The following is an 18586-nucleotide window of genomic DNA, read 5'->3' on the forward strand; positions in this document are numbered from 1 at the left end:
CTGCGGAACCAAGAGTCAATTTAATAATGCTGTCAAAGCTGTAGTGGCAGCTTGGCTCTCGTGGAATGAGCACAAAAGCTCCTAGGATGCTCCTTTTTAGCCCAAAAAGACCACCATACAACCCTCCTGAAAAAATCAATTTCAGAAAAGCTGTTCGTTACAGCCAGGCTTTGGGGGGGGGGGGGGAGTGAGTTGAGTGTCAAAGGGCAGACGGGGAATACTAGGACCAAATGTGGTGGCTGAAGTAAATTGCCACTGGTGTACGAAGACTTTACTACAAGGCTCTGAAAACTGGGCCAAGTAACCCAATTCACACTTAACTCTCGGGGGAACTAGAATGAACACTCCAAAATATGTCAGGGAGAGTGTGTGGGGGAGATAGACAGAGCACAAACACTCACTTACTAGGTGAATCGTACTGAGCATTGCCCAATACCATATCTAGGGTACCAATGTCAAGAGTAGTTATCATTTTGTTCCTGTCTTCAACACAAGGACATTTGCAAGTTTTACTCCCTCCTCGGATATCCACAGGCCTTGTACATGCAGATCATATAGGTGTGCCTCCCACCCAGTGTGTGAGGCATTCACTGCAAGTCATAGGTGGAACTTCATATCCAAAGTTGTCAAGTAATCTTTGGGTTTTAACATAGCAGTTCAGAATAGTATAGTCCTCAATGCCTCATCTTCTCCATGAATTACAGAGTACATTTTGTAAATCACTCTCCATTTATGTGCTGTTATGGATCGCTTGAGTAACAGACTATTACTTCTGCAAATAATAGAATGTGCTCTATCTAATTTCTTCTTTGTGAGCTACACATTTGGCAGCATTAGAAGTAGTTAATACCAAAATCCATCTTTGATTATTGTTTACATCCACTTGCCCAAGATGACTGCCTCCAGTGCTTAGGAGTATTCCCACCCTGACGCTCAGGGCAGGTGTTGGCAGATGAGCACTGTGTTACCTTCAGCTAGGTGTGAGCCTCTTGGGCTCACTCCTCTTTCCCCGTCACAAAAATGCCATCTCCAACTGTTTGCTGAGTGGTACCATGATGTGCTAGCTTGCTATCAACCTTGTTGTGTGTATGCTTGTTACAGATGCTGTTGTCTTGGTTGTGGTCTCCTTTGCAAATGACTCCTCTTCCATAAGATCAGTTTTTCTCTACAGTGCCCATCTCCATTGTCACTTCAATGTCCTCCATGGATTCATACACTGGGTGCATATCTAGTAGTTTAACAATTAGCACGGCTTGAACCTCTGGTTAAACTCGGAGGCCTGTAACCTGATGCATGCCTTCTCTCAAAACCTGAACCATTCTACATGCCATATCCAGGTCATCTGGAGCTGATTTGAGATATGCATTTAAAATTACCTCGTCATACTCTATAAAAGATAGTACCTAATCTCTGTAGCATGACACTAACTTCTGTATCGCCTCCCATTGTGTAGGACCATATCTTACTGAGCAGACCATTGAAGATTGCCATCTTCCAGTTTGTGACTAGTGCTCTCTACATCATCTTCGCTACAGTGCCAAGTCTCTTAGTTATGCTATAAGGTGGCCCTGTAGTTGGTTATGTTTTTTCAGATCTTTTTATAGCTTTTGCCACAAATAAAAGGAACTGGATCTTATATAAATAAGTTCCTGTGATTAATTCCTATATTATTTTTTTATTTTAGACAGAAGTGCTTTGACGCAGAAGAAGCTATACTTTTTTCTTTAGCCTGTTGGATCATGCTTGACAGCAACTGACTTCTCTTGTGCTTAGTGCATAAAGCTCCCGCCGGCTCTTCCTCAACTGAAACCTTCATGTATCGGCAGCCCCCTTTAAACTTGCATGGTATATAGTCCTATCATTAAAAGTCAAAGCTCTAATTCAATACAACTCTACAGTGTTGTGGAGAGTGCACATGGCTATCATTCAATAATATTTGTTCTTCCTTATATCTTCCTCTTGCAGAACTCCTGGCTCTGATTTCTTGCATGTGCACTACCTATTTACCTTTACCAAGTAGATGTACAGAAGCAATGGTGTTTGCAGTGCACTTTCTGACCATTGCTTCTAGATTTTTCTCCTATGCTTTACGTTTTCAGAATCACATAAGGCTATAATTAAGACTTTTTCCTTTGAAGCACTGGTACATTTTGGGCGACGTAGCATTACATTGTTTTTTCCCATGCTTGAAAGCTTTGGGACCTCATTAAAAGTATCCCATAATCAAACCAGTTATTTCCCTGCATTGGATTTACTGTTACTGTGGGCATAAGTAATTTCAGAGGCAGAGGAATAACAGAAATCATGAGTTATTTGAGCATAACATGCAGAAAACAGAAAAGGGATTTATTATGCCTGTTTATACAGGTCCCTAACAACACCCCCGATTGTTCCACCCAGAGACTTCATGAAACAGGTGAAATCCTTTTGTGCAATACCATTTAGCAGTGGTTCATGTGAACTCAATTCCGATAGGCCACTCACAATGAGAGCCTATGTGGCAGTTTTAAACTCTATGGATGGCTTTTGGAGTACTTTCGATCTCAGTTTTGGGACGGTTTCCTGTAAGTATATACCCTTTTCTTTATTTGTTTTCACATTCAATGCTCTTAATCTAGCACGCGCTAAAGAATCTTCCTATTTTTTGCTTAAATAAAATGTTATTGCTGTTTTGGTTAAAGTAATAACAGTAACAGTTTGCTGTCCAGAATATCAAGATACAACACAGATCTGTGCTTCCCCCCCACCCCAGCAAAACAATGGTAGCAGAGCAAAGTATGGTAGGTTGAATAGCCATGTCAGGTTGTCATTTTTGGGCCCCTCTCAAGCATCTCGTGTCTCCCCTCGCTCCCCCAGACACTGAGCCTTCCACACTTCCTTAATATGTTCCATAGGTTTGTACTTCTAGGTCTAGAATTTGGGGTCATTCTGTGTGTAGCTCAAGCGTAATCCCTCAGTAGCGGGCCCAGTCTCCCCAGACCTTCCTGTGCTTCTGAGGGCAGCCCCTGGCTGTTGAAATTTGTCTCTCAAGGGCAACGCATCTGTCCAGGCCTGCCTTTATTCCACCATAGGTGGGGCTGCCGTCTACTTCCAATGCCTGGCTATGTCTCTCTTGGCAACCATCAGTCCTATCCACAGGAGGCCCCTTTTTATACCTATTGCCCTAAATATCATCTGAAATGGGTAGCAGCGTGAGTCTAGGGTCATGAGCCAGTGGCCAACCCAGGACTCTGCCTAGACATGTCATGACTACCACCCAGAAGGAATTATAGGCTAAGCAGCCCCAGACCATACGAAAAGAAATCCCAGCAGTATAGCAATCAATGCAGACACAGCGATGTGGTGATCACACCCATGCGTCATAGTATGGAGTATGTGAGACAGTCTCAATGCAGGCATCAAGTATGGCTGCGTCTCTAGGAGAGCTCAGGGCTGCTCGCCATTTATCGTGAATCTGGTGGAGATTACTTGTCCAGGCAGCTTGTAGGTCAAGAAAAGAATATGGTGCATGTATGACCATTGACTAATATATAAAGGAATGTTTGTGGCAGATGGTACCACTGAGTAACACCTGTGCTTCCAAGGGGCTAAATTCTGGAAGCTCCATCAGCTCAGTGGTGTAGAGCAGTAGTGCATGTCTGATCTGCAGGTATACTTGTAGATTCGCAAAGGACTTAATTGTCATTCCTGCCATTATGCGTCCTAGGGTGGAGATACCAATAAGTTCCCACTCTTTGAATCCTTGCAGACCAGTCAACTGTGGCAGCCAGCGCTCGTTCCAGATTAGGGTCTCCCCAGTGAGTTGCGTGTGCCAGTCCAGGTTACATAGCGCCTCGCCAAACCTGAAGACCATGCTCTTTGCCGAAGGAATTGTCGGGAGGAAGTGCCCCCCCCATACAGGTACTGGGCTATCAGATTTCCCACAAGGACCATCTCTTTGAGGCGTAGGCTGGGGTGTCCTCACCCCCGAACCACCACTTATTCAGCACCACTATACGTGCTGCTCTATAGGACAAGAGAATATTTGGTGTGGCCAGGCCGCCATCAAAGGTTGACATGTGGCAGTTAGTAAGTGTGATTTTAGGGGGTCGTTGGCTCCAAAAATGCACCTCATTCAGGCACATGACTGGCTAGGGGTAATTTTATAGCTGGTGTAATAGGTGGAGAAGTCAGACTATTTTGTATATTGCCGATCTGTCCAGTACTGAGAGCAGAAGTGTGGACCTAAAGTCAAGGTCTGTATGTAGTTTATGAAAATGGTGTTGTAGGTTCCCCTTTCAAGATACCCTTCTAACTTCCATACTGTGGACTCCCAGATATTGAAAGACTTCTGTATGTAATCTCAGGAGAGTGCCCATAAGTCAGTGGCTGGGGTCGACTTCCCATCAGATATACAGAGGATTTGGTGACATTAATTTGCAGTCTGGAGTATTCTCCGGAGAGCTGCAGGATCGGAAGAGCACGTGGACCCAAATGGAGCAGATCTGATAGATGAATAAGTACATCATCTGCGTACAATGAGATCTTGGCTGAAATTCTAGGTCACCTTTTGAGGTCTTGCATCTATGTGTCTACTCAGATCCACTCGGCAAGAGGCTCAATGGCCAACTCAAAAAAATAGCGAGGAGAGTGGGCATCCCTGCTGTGTGCCCCGTTGTAGGTCAAAGTCTGGTGATATTGAGAACTCACTCTGACTCAGGACATGAGATTTGTATAAAAAAGTTTGACTAGGCTGATGTATCTTCGTCCATAGTTCATTTTGGTGAGGAGGACAAAAAGATATGGCCATTCCACTGAGTGACTGACTTTCGGATATCGACCAGAAGCAATACCTTCTTACCTGATATCTTGTCTGCTAAGGCCAGGGCGTTTTGGACCCTTTGGATGTCGTAGCGCATAGCCCGGCAGGGCATGAATCCGGACTGGTCCAGGTGGACTAAGGATCTCACCACTGTCAGAAGTCGGTTGGCCAGCGCATTTGCGCAGATCTCTGCCACCAGAATAAGTATGAGATAGGGCAGTAGAAAGACTAACAGGTTGGGGGCAGTTCCAGTATGGGAATAACTGCAATATCTGCAAGTCATAGGTAGGTGGTTGGACTATTTTAAGTGCCTTGAGGAACATGTGCTCCATCGCTGGGCCCAGTTGTTTCCAGTGTGCTTTGAAGAGCTCTACCGGGAACCCATTTAGACATGGAGTTTTGCACACTGAAGTTAGGCTCGGGCTTTTCTCAGTTCCCCAAAAGTAACCGCCTCTTCTAAAGAGTTTCTCTCTTCTAAGATTATACAGCAGATCTGTAAATTCGCCACAAATTGTGTTATATCCAGAGGTGAGGGTCTATGAGTTGTGGAATAGAGCTTGGCATAATAAGTTGCAGATTCGGCAGTATCAGGGGATTTGTAAGTGATGTCACTGCCTGCGTCATCTACTAGTTTGCACAATGGTGTACGTGTGGAGGTGGTTGAGCATAGTCTGTTTTTCCAAAGGTTTTTAATCTTGTGGAGGCACCTTATGTTTCAAACTCATCAGCAGTAAAATAAATTGTTTCTTGAACAGTATTTCATTTTGGGGGGAGGAGGGGGAATTAATCAATGAAATTGTTTTGTCTCTTATTTCTGTGTCAGTTTCAGATACTGCACTTTCAAAATCTAGATTCTCCTCCTAGGAGCCAAGACTTAGCTGACACAAACTTGGCTTCGTAGCTTGGTAACAACGATCTTACCCTTTAACCTTGCGACCAACAGCAAATGTCTCGCTTGTCTTTCTACAGGTAGCTTCAATGACACATATAACAGTCTAAAAGAGTCGTTTAGCGATATACTCAAAAAAAGGTTGAAAATAAAAATCCCAGAAGAAATCACATCTGTCCGCATAAATTCTTTACAACCCAGATCTCCTAAGGTTGAAGAACTAAAAAAACTTTGAAACCGATCATGAAACTTCAGAATATCAACTTGTGCCAACTGTGCAGCTCTCCAGCACCGTATAGGCACTTGAAAATAACAAAGTTCGTTCTGACCACAGACATCTCACTTTTTTTATTCCCCTAGGCGACAAACGGATTCTGAAACTTTTCAACAATTGCTCCTGTGCACAACTTTTTAGCAATTGCCTCTGTGTGTTGCCATGAACCTCTGCGGTGTCCTCGTCCCGCCTGCGGAAGTGACTACGAAGAGCCATATCTAGGTGTCAACCGTGCACATGGATGTGTGTTTACAATCAATCATTACGTGCCTCTCGGATACGGAGTAACAGCTTGGGAACAGTGAAATTATGTAGCATTTAACATGGAACCTTATTACCATCTGGAAGTCCACTCCACAGAACGGGGAGGAAGAGGGTAGTGAGGAATCCACACCAGAAACCAGACAGAGTGTTACCAAAGCTAAGTAACTGATTGATACTTCTGATCACAGATTCCTCACCTTTAGAATAGGTATCTTATTAGTATATACATCTCTGTACATCTGGATTAAAATTGATGACTGACAGATCCTACTAACCAACATAGAAATATAAAAATTAGAAGTATTTTTCTGTAACACACTTTGTGGCTGGTTCCTCATATTTGAAGATGGTTGAAACCAGGTGAATTGGGTCTCAGCAGTTTTTCCTGTGGAAGGAGCAGGACGTTTCAAAGGCTCCAAATTACTTCCGGCTGACACTGGAAAAAAGGGCATTGGTGAGGGGGGGGGGAACAGAACCCTTATTGGAGAGGGAAAGAGACCGGGTGAGTTAAGTTTAAACAGAGTTCTTAATCCTTGGACACACAGTGCTCTTGGTAAGATTACAGACGGCAACACTATGAAATTCAATTTTTGGTATTTAAAAAGTTTGCATAGTTTATTTATTTCCTTAAGATGTAGTTACTTTACTGGGACTGGGCACCACCTGGTGAAACAGTACTGAAGAATAAGTTACTTACCTGTAACTGTAGTTTTCCAGAATTGGAATCTTTCATAGATCCACATGCTTGAATCCTCCCCAGTCGTCGAGATGGAAGTCCCTCGGAACCTTACAAAAGCAATGTACTGATAGGTATGGACTAAAAGGCCTAGGCTTCTTAGTTTAGTAACCTATCACCGTCTTTTTAAAAAAAAAAAAAAAAGAGGCAAAACTTTCAATTTTAACCAGTTAGAATGAATCACCCTTTAGAACACTCCTGAGAGAAACTCCACTCCCCCAGAATGTAGAGCACGAGGGCAAATATTACGACAGAGCGAGAAAGGTGAGCTTCCCAGGGAAGGAGGGTGGATCATATGTAAATCTATGAAAGATTAAAAAACTGGAGAACTACAGTTGCAGGTAAGTAACCTATTTATTACTCCAGTATTGGAACTTTTATAGATTCACATGCTTGAATCAGATTAAAGAGCAGTTGAACAGCACATTCATAGTATAATCAATGCTTAACAAATATAAGCAAATAATATATATATTGGTAGGAGAACCTTAAGAACAAGGTTATTTAGAACATCGCAGTATAAAAAGGAAAATACAATTGTGTTTCTCTCAATAAACATAGATAACCATGGAAAATGTGTGTAAACAAATAAATGGATGGTGGGAAGACAGGGTTGGCTCACCTTTATTGTAAAAGATGTTGAAGCACTGCTCGGCATAGTGCCGAATTATTGTGAACTGCTGAGTCTAAGCAGTAATGCTGAGTAAAGGTGTGTCTTTTCTTCCATGTCGCTGCCCAGCAGATTTCAGAAAGAGACACTTCGGCAAACAATGCCATAGAAGTAGAAATAGTCCACGTAGAGTAGACACGAACCCTTGATGTCAAGGGTCTGCCAGCTTTCTGGTGACCAAATTGAACGGTACTGGAAATCCATCTGGAAATGCTTTGCTTTGAGAGTGGAAGTCTTTTCCTTGGAGCACTGTAAGCAACAAATAGCTGAGAGGATTTGCTGTAAGCTTTAGTGACGTTTAAAAAACAAATCGATATTTCTGTCATAGGATTCGAAAAGAAAGTCTTGAGAATCATTGGTTCATTCAGGTGAAAATCTGCAGGGACTTTAGGAATGAATTTAGGGCTTGTATGGAGAATAACCCATTCACTTCAGAATTGGAGAAAAGGATATTGTATGTTAAAGGCCTGAATCTCACTAACTCTTCTGGCAGAGGTCAAGGCGAGAAGGAGAGTCACATTCCACGTAAGAAATTTATGTCTGCTTTGTGGATTCGTTCAAATGGATCCTTCATTAGCTGAGATAGAACAGTGTTTATTTGCCATAGTGAAGGCGGTAGCCTTACAGGAAGAAAAGTACAGAATGAGCCTTTGAGAAACCGTTTAATGATTCTTTAAGACCATAGTGATTGAGAAACAGAAGATCACCTGAAACCGAAAATGGCTGCCAAGTGGACTTTGATGGAAGGATAAGGTAAACCTGACTGCGCCAGGTGAAGATATGTGAGAATTTATTCTGGAGAGGAGGAGAGAGCATGTATCTTAGCCTGGTGACACCAGATGCAAAATCTTTTCTATTTGAGGCAATAGATTTTATTGGTACTATCAGCACGGGCCCTGGCTAGAATTTCTTTGCAGTCCGATAGTATGTTTAGATGCTGGCACTCATGGAACTCCAGGAGTCATGCTGATAAATGAAGAGACTTGAGATGCGGATGCAGAACCTGGCCCTGGCTCATTGTCAGGAGAGTGGGGAATATTTTGAATTGAACGAGATGCTCCTGAGAGAGAAGCAACTCCGTGAAGCAGTGTTTGCTTGGCAATGGCAGAGCAATGAGAGTTCGTTTGCAAGGTTCTGCCTTCAACTTCCTGAGTTCTCTTGGGTGGAGAGGAATTGGAGGAAAGGCGTAGGCAAAAATGCAGGACCATGCAACCGAAAAGGAATTTCCCCATGACCCCGGCTGGGGATGCCAGCTTGCATAAAACTGGCATTTGCGGTTCTGGGGAGTGCGAAGAGATCCAGATTCGGCTTGCCCCAACGGAGAAAGAGGTTGTCCAGGATCTGCTGGTGTAGCTCCCATTCATTGCATGATGTTGTCAGCCTGCCGAGTGTCTGCTATTGTGTTCTGTTTCCAAGGAACATGTTCTGCTTGAAGATGCACGTTGTGCGAGATAGACCATTCACATATTTTCTGTGCTTCCTGAAAGAACAAGAGGGATCTTGTGCCACCCTGCTTGTTGATGTAGTGCATCGTTGGATTGTCCGTAAGGATGAGCACTGCTGAATTTTGGATCCTTGGGAGAAATGCCCCACCCCTCCGAGGAAGCATCATTCATGATGTCTAGAGGAGTAGTTAGAGGGGGAAATGAGACACTGAGCAAAAGATGTTCCTGGCATGTCCACTAAGATAAGGCGTTCACTATGTGTGGCATAACGTTCATGAGGTCAGCGAAGGAGCCCTTTAGCTGCACCCACGGTTTGTCTAATTCCTCCTGAAGGGGACACATCCGTAGGCGACAGAACGGAATGAGAAGGATGCAGGAAGACATCATCCCTAAATGAGATTTGTAGTGGAGAACGGAAAGACGCTTTTTTGTTTGGATGGCCTTTGCCAGTAAGATGAGACGCAGTTGTCGCTCCTGTATACAATACGCTTTTGAGGATGCTGTGTCTAACTTGGCCCATAAAACGTTATGGTTTGGGATGGATATTGGTTGGATTTGTCTAGGTTGAGTGTGAGACTTAGCTGACTGAAGAGGTCTGTGCAGGCTACTGTGGATGCCCTTGCTGCCCGCTTGGAAGGCGCCTTGACCAGCCAGTCATCCAAATAAGGTAAGATTTGATGGTGATTTTGTCTGAGAAAGACTGCCACTGGTATGAGACACTTTGCTAAGATGTGGAGTGCAGATTTGAGGACAAAGTGAAGCACCTTGAACTGGTAGTGGCTTCAGGCTACCATGAACCGGAGATATTTTCTGTGGTTTGGATGAATAGGTATATGAAAATATACATCTTGGAGGGTGGTCAAAGTCCCCCTGGTTTAAGACACTTTTGTAAAGTGACCATACGGAAGGACTGTTTCTCCAGATAGGTGTTGAGGTTTCTGAGGTCTAGGATCGGTCGCCACTGCCTTGACGTCTTGCGTATTAAGAAGCAACTGGAGTAGAAACCTTTCCCTATTTGAGCGACAGGAACCCTCTGGATAACTCCATGTGCAACACCGTTTTGACTTTTTTAGAGGATGGAGATGTTTGTGGAGGGATGGTTGGGGTGGATTTGGTGGTGGTCTTTGGAGAAATTCCAAAGTATGTACGAATTGAATAAGGTCTAAGACCCAGCGGTCAGTGGCAATATCCTGCTATTGGTGGAGGTAGTTGGTAACCATGCCACCTTGGAGGAAGAAAGAAGGTAGGGGGATAGCCAGAGACCGGGACACATTCATTGTTGAAGTTTGGTATCCTTTCTGGAATGACCTGCCTTTCCTCTAGGCTGAGATCTGACGTAAGAGGAATGCGGTGTTTGTCTCTGCTGATATTGGAGGGGGGGGGGGGGGGGGCGATATGGTTGGGAGGAGGTGGAGTAGGAGGGATATCGAAATTGTTGACAGCCCCCTCTGCAGGAAGGTTGTCCTCTTTCCCACATTCCGAAACTGTAAGGGCCATAAAGACTTAGCAGTATCAGTATCTGCCTTGACAGTCTTGAGGGCCTCATCCATGTGTTTCCCGTAGAGGGCTTCTCCTTCATTAAGTTAGATCCAGGATCTTGCTTTGGACCTCGGGTGGAATGAGGTAGCTTTTAGCCATCCTCAATGCCAGAGTACTGCAGCACCTGCTAATTGCCTTAATCCAGTGATAGCAATATCCATGGAACTATCTATGATTTCGCTGGATATGCGCTCTCCCTTGTAGGACTTTTTTGGTTTCCGTCTGGACATCCTCAGGTAGCTGGTATAATATCCAACCACATTTGTTGATCGTACCTTGTCAAGGATTTGGATGCCCTGACTGCTGGTGCGGACATGGAGGTAAAACATTTGCCAATGGTGTCCACACAGCTTCGATCTTTATCTGGGGTGCTGAAAGTGGTACTGAGGGATTATTGGAGCGGCGCTGAGCTGCTTGCATGACCACCAAGTCTGGTTTAGGATGTCCAGTGAGACATATGGGGGCGTTCTCAGGTGCTTTTTACTTTATCAATGTGTGGTAATATCGCAGCTACCGAAGTTGGGGTCCTCATGACCTTAATGCCGCACTCTTGAGGAGGCTATGGAATCCCCTAGGTCTTCTGGTGGAGAATCCGAGGAGGAGGTGTCAGCGATGAGGGAAGTGGCAACATATAATCATACTACTCTGCCGCCGTTTTACAGAGCCCACCTTCTCCCCTGTCATCGTCTGATGCTGAAGGATTGTGGCGGGAGCCATCTGTAGTGCACACGGAATCGGTGGAGACGAAGGCAGCGGCCTTGGAGGCAGTGTTGGTGAAGATGATTTAACTGGTGACCTTGCCGGTGGAGATGAGGGTGTGGTGGGAGGCAGTGATGGTGGAAAGCGCCTGTGATAGTCATTTAGCATAAATTGCAAATCAGAAACTAGAGATGAGGGTAATTAAACCATTCCCTCCTGATATTGTTGGTGGTGGTGGTGGTAATGCTCAGGTGGAACATAATACCCTTGCTCATAATATTCCTCTTCCTCATCCTCCGGTTGACACTTTACCTGCAATTCTGAGGGACTGTGAACGACACCAAAGAGACCTTCCTCTTCGGAGTCTGCCTCATCCAGCAGGTGAGTGGGTAGTAGAGGGGAGATATTACTTGGAGACGTATGGGCTGGAGTCAGAAGAGGAGACTGTCAATGTTCTGCTGTTTTTTGCCCCGTCAACGACACGGTCGACGGGGTCGTCGTTGTCGACTGCGCAGTCTTCGTAGACTGACTGTCACCGGCTGTGTTCTTGATTACGATGGAGTCTTCGTTTACAGTGGAGTCTTCGGCAACAATGGTTGCTTCGTCGATGATAGTATGTTGGACGGAATTAGACTGTGGCTCGTCGACGAGAGCGTCATCATCAAGAGCAAAGAAGCTGAGGAGAATATAGCTGAAGTGGAAGTACTGGATGTAGACGTCAACGGAGTGGATTTTTTCATCAGCGGTGATACACTTCTCGCCGTCAACAACACTGAAGAAGGCTTTTTGAAAGAGTGTTTTATCTGTGATGGTGGTGTACACAGCCCAGATACAGTTTTTTAAAGACTTTCTTCTGCAGATGAAAAGAAGACCCTTGTTCCTCATGTTTGCTCGCCAAGTAAAAGCCATGAAAGGATTTTTCAGTATATTTGCTGGGAGCCAGCTGAGAGGCATGTGAAGAGTCTCTCTGTCTTTTGCGAGATCTCTTGGAAGAAGAAGATTCTTCGCTGTCAGTATCAGAAACAGGCACCATCCTAGATTTAATTTTATGGAGCCATAAAAGGAACCTCCCTTCATGATCTTTAAGGGTCTTGGCAAAAAAAGTTCAAAAAACCTTACAGTCCACAGCTTTGCAAGCAGGGTAAAGGCAGTAGTTGCAGTCTTGATGTGGGTCATCTATATATAGCCTATTTTTCCCCACAGGTATCACAGTCTCTAAAGAGAGACAAAAGTACAGATATACAGGTGGAAGGTGTGTGTATAGAGGGGTGTGTGTAGTGGAAGGTGTGTGTATAGAGGGGTGTGTGTAGAGGTAGGTAGGTGTGTATAGAGGGGTGTGTGTAGAGGTAGGTAGGTGTGTATAGTGGGGTAGGTGTAGAGGTAGGTAGGTGTAGAGGTAGGTAGGTGTGTGCGTGTGTCTCAATCCTTGAAACATTTGCTGTGAAGAAGTGTAGAACAGGAAAAAGTGAGCAGAGCTCACCGGAGACTTCCTAGCACGACTTGCGCTACAAAATCTGAGGGACTGGAGCTTCTCACAGGAGGGTTCTAAAGGGTAATTGACTCTGATAGGTTACAACCTAAATGTGGTCTCTTTTTTTTTAAATGACTGATTGGTGCCTAAACTAAGAGGCCTAGGCCTTTTCTAGTCTACACCTATCAGTACATTGCCTTATTAATGTAGACTACAGGGAAGAATTCAAAAATGTGAATCTATGAAAGTTCCAATACTGGAGTTAAATGTTCATATAATTTTGCAAAATCTACTTTTTTCACAAACATCTGAGAACATGGACAAATAAAAGGCTTGCAGACTAGCTATATTAAGCTATATTATTTGTATAGAGCACCCGCTGACACTGGTCTGACTGCTGAATTTTTGGCAGTCTGGGTGTGACTTTCCAAATGGTTCCAAGTTTTAGGTCACAGACTGGAATCTGGTATGGCTGATAAAGATTGCTGTCAGTAGTGTTAGCGGATATGTTTCTGTAAATATGTAGTTGAGGAATCTAATCAGCATATACTTGCAATGCCAAACCTCACTCAAAAAAGATACTTTTCATGTACGAAAGTTTATTTTTCCACTCTATCATGTACATTTATTAATTCAAATGTGTATTTTTCCTGATGTTTTGAAGATTAAGTTTTATACATTGTGTATGCTATGTTACATTGTATTGGAATGCAGTAATCTGTCTATGTATTGTTTTACATTTAGTTATATACACAAATTATCATGTATGGTATCTCGATGGCTCTTTGCTTTGCAGGGTAGCATACAATTTTGCATTATGCCATTGCATATTGCCAGCATTCTATCCTTCAAACCAAAGTCCTTTTTTTAGCACTGTCTTTAGATCTGTGGATCTGTTTATCCTCCAACAGAAATATATTGAATAAAAAAAATACATTCACACATCAAGAGTGCAGAACAACATAACCTTGCAGCTGGTAAAAAGTTATTTCTGGTGGCAGCTCTAGTTTGTAAATGCTATTTAGACAGTCGCCCTTGATCTTCCATCAAAGTTAGAAATGTACTTGTGATAAGATTGTCCTTGGATCATCTACTTTATTTATTTTCAGCACTAATTGAAAAACCTGCCTTTCCCCCAGTTTTTTTTTTTTTTAAATTGTTGATTGTTTATTACATTATTTTCAATTTGTTTTAGAACTGTATAATTATAATCTGTGCTGTAAGCTTGTTTTATAGTTCTTAATGCCGAAGAGTTGGATTTATATTAAAAGGAGCTTCAAGCTAGAGGAATCCGGAAATGAAATTAATAATAAACCCGTGTTCGAGAAGTTGAGACGTGGATGTTTTTATTATTAACTAAATGCCATCGGGAAACGGAATTGTTGATTCAATTTCTGAAATTTAAATATAAACCAAATTGTGACGACAGTGAGACCAGAATGAGAAATTTAAACCTTCTCCAGTCGATTAATTTAAGGAGCTTCTTGACAAGTCATTTTTTAATGCTTTCCTATAAAAGGCATTAAGTCCTAGTGCAGTGACACAGAAGACTACTATGGGCTCTGTTGATTTAAGCTAACTGCTTGACTAAATGGAGTGAGGACCTGGGGTAAAACGAAGTAAAAAAATGGGAGGAAATTATATTTATGTGTTTGAGCTGATTATGAGGTCTCATATGCTCAGAAAATGGTTAATTTCAGATCTACTGGACTCTGCTTAGAGTGACTAATCCAGTCATGTGATTACGATTTGTTAGGTGTGTAAATTTCAATTTGCGACTTTGAAGTACATATTTTGGAATGTAAAAGTAACAAGTTTCTAACTTGAGAATTTAAGCAGATGGATTTAATGAGCTAAACTTAAGAGACCAGTTAAGCATATTAAATATAGATAGTTCAGCTACTGAAGCAGCCAGTTGGCCTATTTTAAAAATACTAATGGTTCTTTTGCTTTCCATAATGCCCAAAATGTATGTGTGTTCGTGATTATAACCAAAAACAGATAACCAAAACATAAACCCTCTGTTGAAAGGTGGCTTTGTTTTGCTAAATATTTAGGATACACTGCTGTACGAACTTAACTCTATAATGTATTCTGATAGTCTGTCCATTTCCAATAACTGAGAAATTTGACCTTTTTTGGTGGTGCTGGTGCACAGTTTTTCATGTATTGTGTTTGTTTAAAATTAAACATCACCAACTAGCACTTTTTTCATGGGAATATCTGTAATTCAAATGTTTTCGTTTAGGATATGTCACTGAAAATTGCACTGTTAGTAGGTAGGTGACCATACAGGGACACATTACTGTTTGAAGCACTCTTTGAATAAACACACTTTTGCTGATAAGCTCTTCGGTGATATTTACTTGTGTAATTTATTTACAAAGTAACTCTAACCACAACAAAGCCTTTGGGAGAGTTCAGGTATATGTTCTTGAAAATGTGCAGGGAACGTAGACTGTAAAGGGATACTTCTTCCCTGGTGTGAATATTATGCAGAAATGTGGAGAACGGAGATAGGGGCATAAGAAATTTGTATTTATGCATTTTGAATGAAAAGCTATGAAATCGCTTCAAGTTTGCAGCCAGCCATTTGTATAAAAACTATCACATAATTTATATATATAAAAAATGCAGTACATACGGCACATTTAACAGGATCAGAAACCAAATAACATGCAAACCAAAAGTCTATAATGCCATGCTTTCATTTAAAACAAATAATATAAATTGTTGTTGAAGGCCAAACCACCACACATAAAGAAACATGCTATGAATAATGTAAATGAATCTGCAGCCCCTAATGCATAAATGGAATTTCCTCAATAAATTCCTACTTGGGAGCCTATGAATGAATGTAAAACTGAAGGTGTGGAAATGAAGCAAACCAAATGCAACTAATAAAATGTCACACCTGGACAGAGGCAGGATGCATGGCTAAATGAGCACTGCTTGGTGGAGTATCTGCAAAACTGACCCAGGTTTCTAGATGAGGAGTTGGAGAATGAGCAGGCCAGATCCCTTCGCCAGCAGCACCTGTAGATAAAGACCACCAAAAACAATATGTTAAAAAAGGTGAATGATGCATATGTTAAAAAAATAAAAATCAATCTCAACATTCAGCTACCTTTCTCTTTACTACATATTACACAGAGTACAGGAACATTTTTGACCGGTGCTGAACTTCCAAGCCAAATTTGACTAAAAGGGTTTCCACATCTAGCTAGCATTACAAGACTGAAGAGCCAAAAGGAATTTTCACCTGCATAAACTAGTGTTGCAAAAACAGATACATTATCATGCACAGAGCACCAAGCACAAATATCCAAAGCATTGATCTGTATTTTATTGTGGGGGTGAACTCGGACAGCATTTGTGCTTCCATTTTCGATATTTTCAGAAAATTAAACAAATTAGGAAAATAGTAAACTGAGGTTATACAAAATTATTTTAATAATCAAAATAAAACAAATACAAGATTGGAGAGCAGATGCTTCAGATGTGGTTCATGCAATGGTAAGATGTTAAGTAAAACCTTTATGGGCTTCTTTCAATAACTAAGTGGATCACACCACACATGTCCTACCTGATTATAATGGACATTCTACTTATGCTGGCATGCTCAGTCCCAACTGTGAGGCTGAAACTTTGAACGTGAGAGCCAGAGTTGAGGTAAGTATGAAATACTCCTGCCTTGTCAATTTCGCATAATAAAATCTTTTTCTAACTGGCACTCATTTAGTTTGGCGCTAGCCGTTTAAAGCCACATGCTGGAGGCTAAGAGCTTAAGTAAAGGTTTTGTTGCGATTCTATATCCTCAGAGGAAATTCAGGTCGAACAATATTCCTATATTTCTCACTAAACATTATAAAAACTCCTATTAAGCACCTCAAAACTTAAGATGGTATTAAAACTGGCCTGGGGGTACTCTAGGTATAGACCCATCAATCTACTGAATAATCAGAAACATTCAGCTTTTTTACCCATTATAAAACTTCCAACATTTGTAACAAGATTGCTCTTTCGTTCCATCATTTGTACTGAGGACAGCACTGAGGGTTTCTATCAAGTTGCTCAGACACAAGTCAGGCACTTCGAAGTTTTTCCGAATGAAAATAGGCTGCAGTGATGCCACTTTAGACAAAAGCATCCTTAGCCTCTAAAAACCAATGCTAATTTCCTCACTGTGTTTATCAAAGTTCTTGAAAGTATCAAAGCAGATTAACTGATATTTTGTATATACTTCTAAAAGCCTGACTGTGTTCTAAGTGGACATTTACCCACCCCTTCTCATAATGAATTAGTAAAACTTAGGTTTAAAGTCTTGCTTCCATGGAAATAGCTGAAACATTGCAATTAAAATAGTTCCAAAGTAAACGTGTTGAACTATTAATGAAAAACAAGAGACAACTGTAAGTTATGAATTATAAAGTATACTTTCATTTGTACTAAAATGTAGTTACAAATGATTAGGCCAGACAAGACCTTTGGCATTAAATCGAATATTTGAATTAAAGAGCAAGAGTTGCTTGGGTAGTGAGTTTATTTTAGACTGATTGGGGCAACAAATGTTCTAGTCCTTTTGGAACAGAATTAATGGCTTTTGTTTTTTGGTGGATGGGGAGTGACAGGTGTCCTTTTGCAATAGTATCACTCACTGTTTTAAGTGGGATTTTTTCCCTCCCCCCCCCCCCCCCTCCATTTCAAATCAAATTTATAAACTAACCACTTTAAAAAAACACAGCGCTCAATTACACTACCTCAAGAACGGATTACAGCATTTTCCCTGATTTCGAGAAATTAGCACCTTTAAAAACTCTGGCTACCAACGCTCTAAAAGATGGAGTGTCATGAATAGGGCAAAGGAGAAGGGAGTAAGGACAGGACAACAAAACCAAAGATGTGCCTTCTCTTTGTTCTAAAGCACTTGACAAGTGCTCGAGCTGTTTGTGGGATAGGTCATAAACGTGTAACAGTGACCCCTGCAGAGTCAGGAATCCACCCCCTCTTTCACACCACCTTTTTGGATCATATTGCTGTCAAAAAAGACCCTGGTAGAGCTTGATTGTGTAAAGACATGGATCACTGATTACTAAGTTGGGTTGGGTACTAAATGGACACTGCAATAGTGTTTTTTGATGTTGGGGAGATCAGTTTCCTTCTTTGTCAAAAACAATGCAAGGTGAAGGACTTAGTGGATAGCCCTATCACTATATCTCTGCGGTCGCTTAAGCGTGATCGTGCACAATACTCCAGCACCGGTCACCTTTTGGTGCCACTGGTTACAGATTCCAGAAGTACTTTAAGCAATACGAGGTGCACCGAACACAATACATATAGTCCGTTATTTCATTTATCTCTTCTTTTATTTCAAAAATAGTTCATAAAAACAGCCAAAGCGTTACGTTTCCCAAATATAGAACCTTTTGGAACTTCATCAGGGCGTTTTGTCAAACTGAAAATAAGTTTTTCAGAAAATGGCTCGGACACAATCCTTGTAGTGAGGGATCAAAAATCGACCACAGTAATAAGTGGCCGTATCTTCTTCCCGAATCGCCATCCTTCTTCCTTGTGCAGCGATGCTCAGGGTAGGGAAAATCCAAATTGCAGTCTCTGAATTTTAGCGTTGCACTGTTTTTTTCACATTTTCCATCATTACACCTGTCTTTTCCTATAATCATCCAGCCAGCGAGGAGACGATGCTACAAGCATTCCAATATTCCTCCCTTCCATTTTAGTGGCACCCACTAATCAAGGCACTCAACATTTTATAAGCTCAACCATTCAACATTTGAAGC

At 42.0% G+C, this 18586-nt stretch overlaps 1 protein-coding gene across 20 annotated transcripts in view; it reads right to left on the minus strand.

Moving 5' to 3' along the window:
• Window positions 1–18586, minus strand: part of REPS1 (RALBP1 associated Eps domain containing 1) — an 894243-nt gene that overhangs the window by 668144 nt on the left and 207513 nt on the right. For 12 of the 20 annotated variants that reach the window (XM_085612455.1, XM_085612454.1, XM_085612463.1 and 9 more), the window contains one exon: window positions 15703–15824. In XM_085612455.1, the coding sequence (XP_085468581.1) occupies window positions 15703–15824 (122 nt within the window). The remainder of the gene's footprint in view (window positions 1–15702; window positions 15825–18586) is intronic. The other 8 variants (XM_085612456.1, XM_085612466.1, XM_085612457.1 and 5 more) reach the window with 1 other exon arrangement.

The sequence above is a fragment of the Triturus cristatus genome, chromosome 6 (assembly GCF_964204655.1).
Source record: "Triturus cristatus chromosome 6, aTriCri1.1, whole genome shotgun sequence".
NCBI classification, from domain to species: domain Eukaryota; kingdom Metazoa; phylum Chordata; class Amphibia; order Caudata; family Salamandridae; genus Triturus; species Triturus cristatus.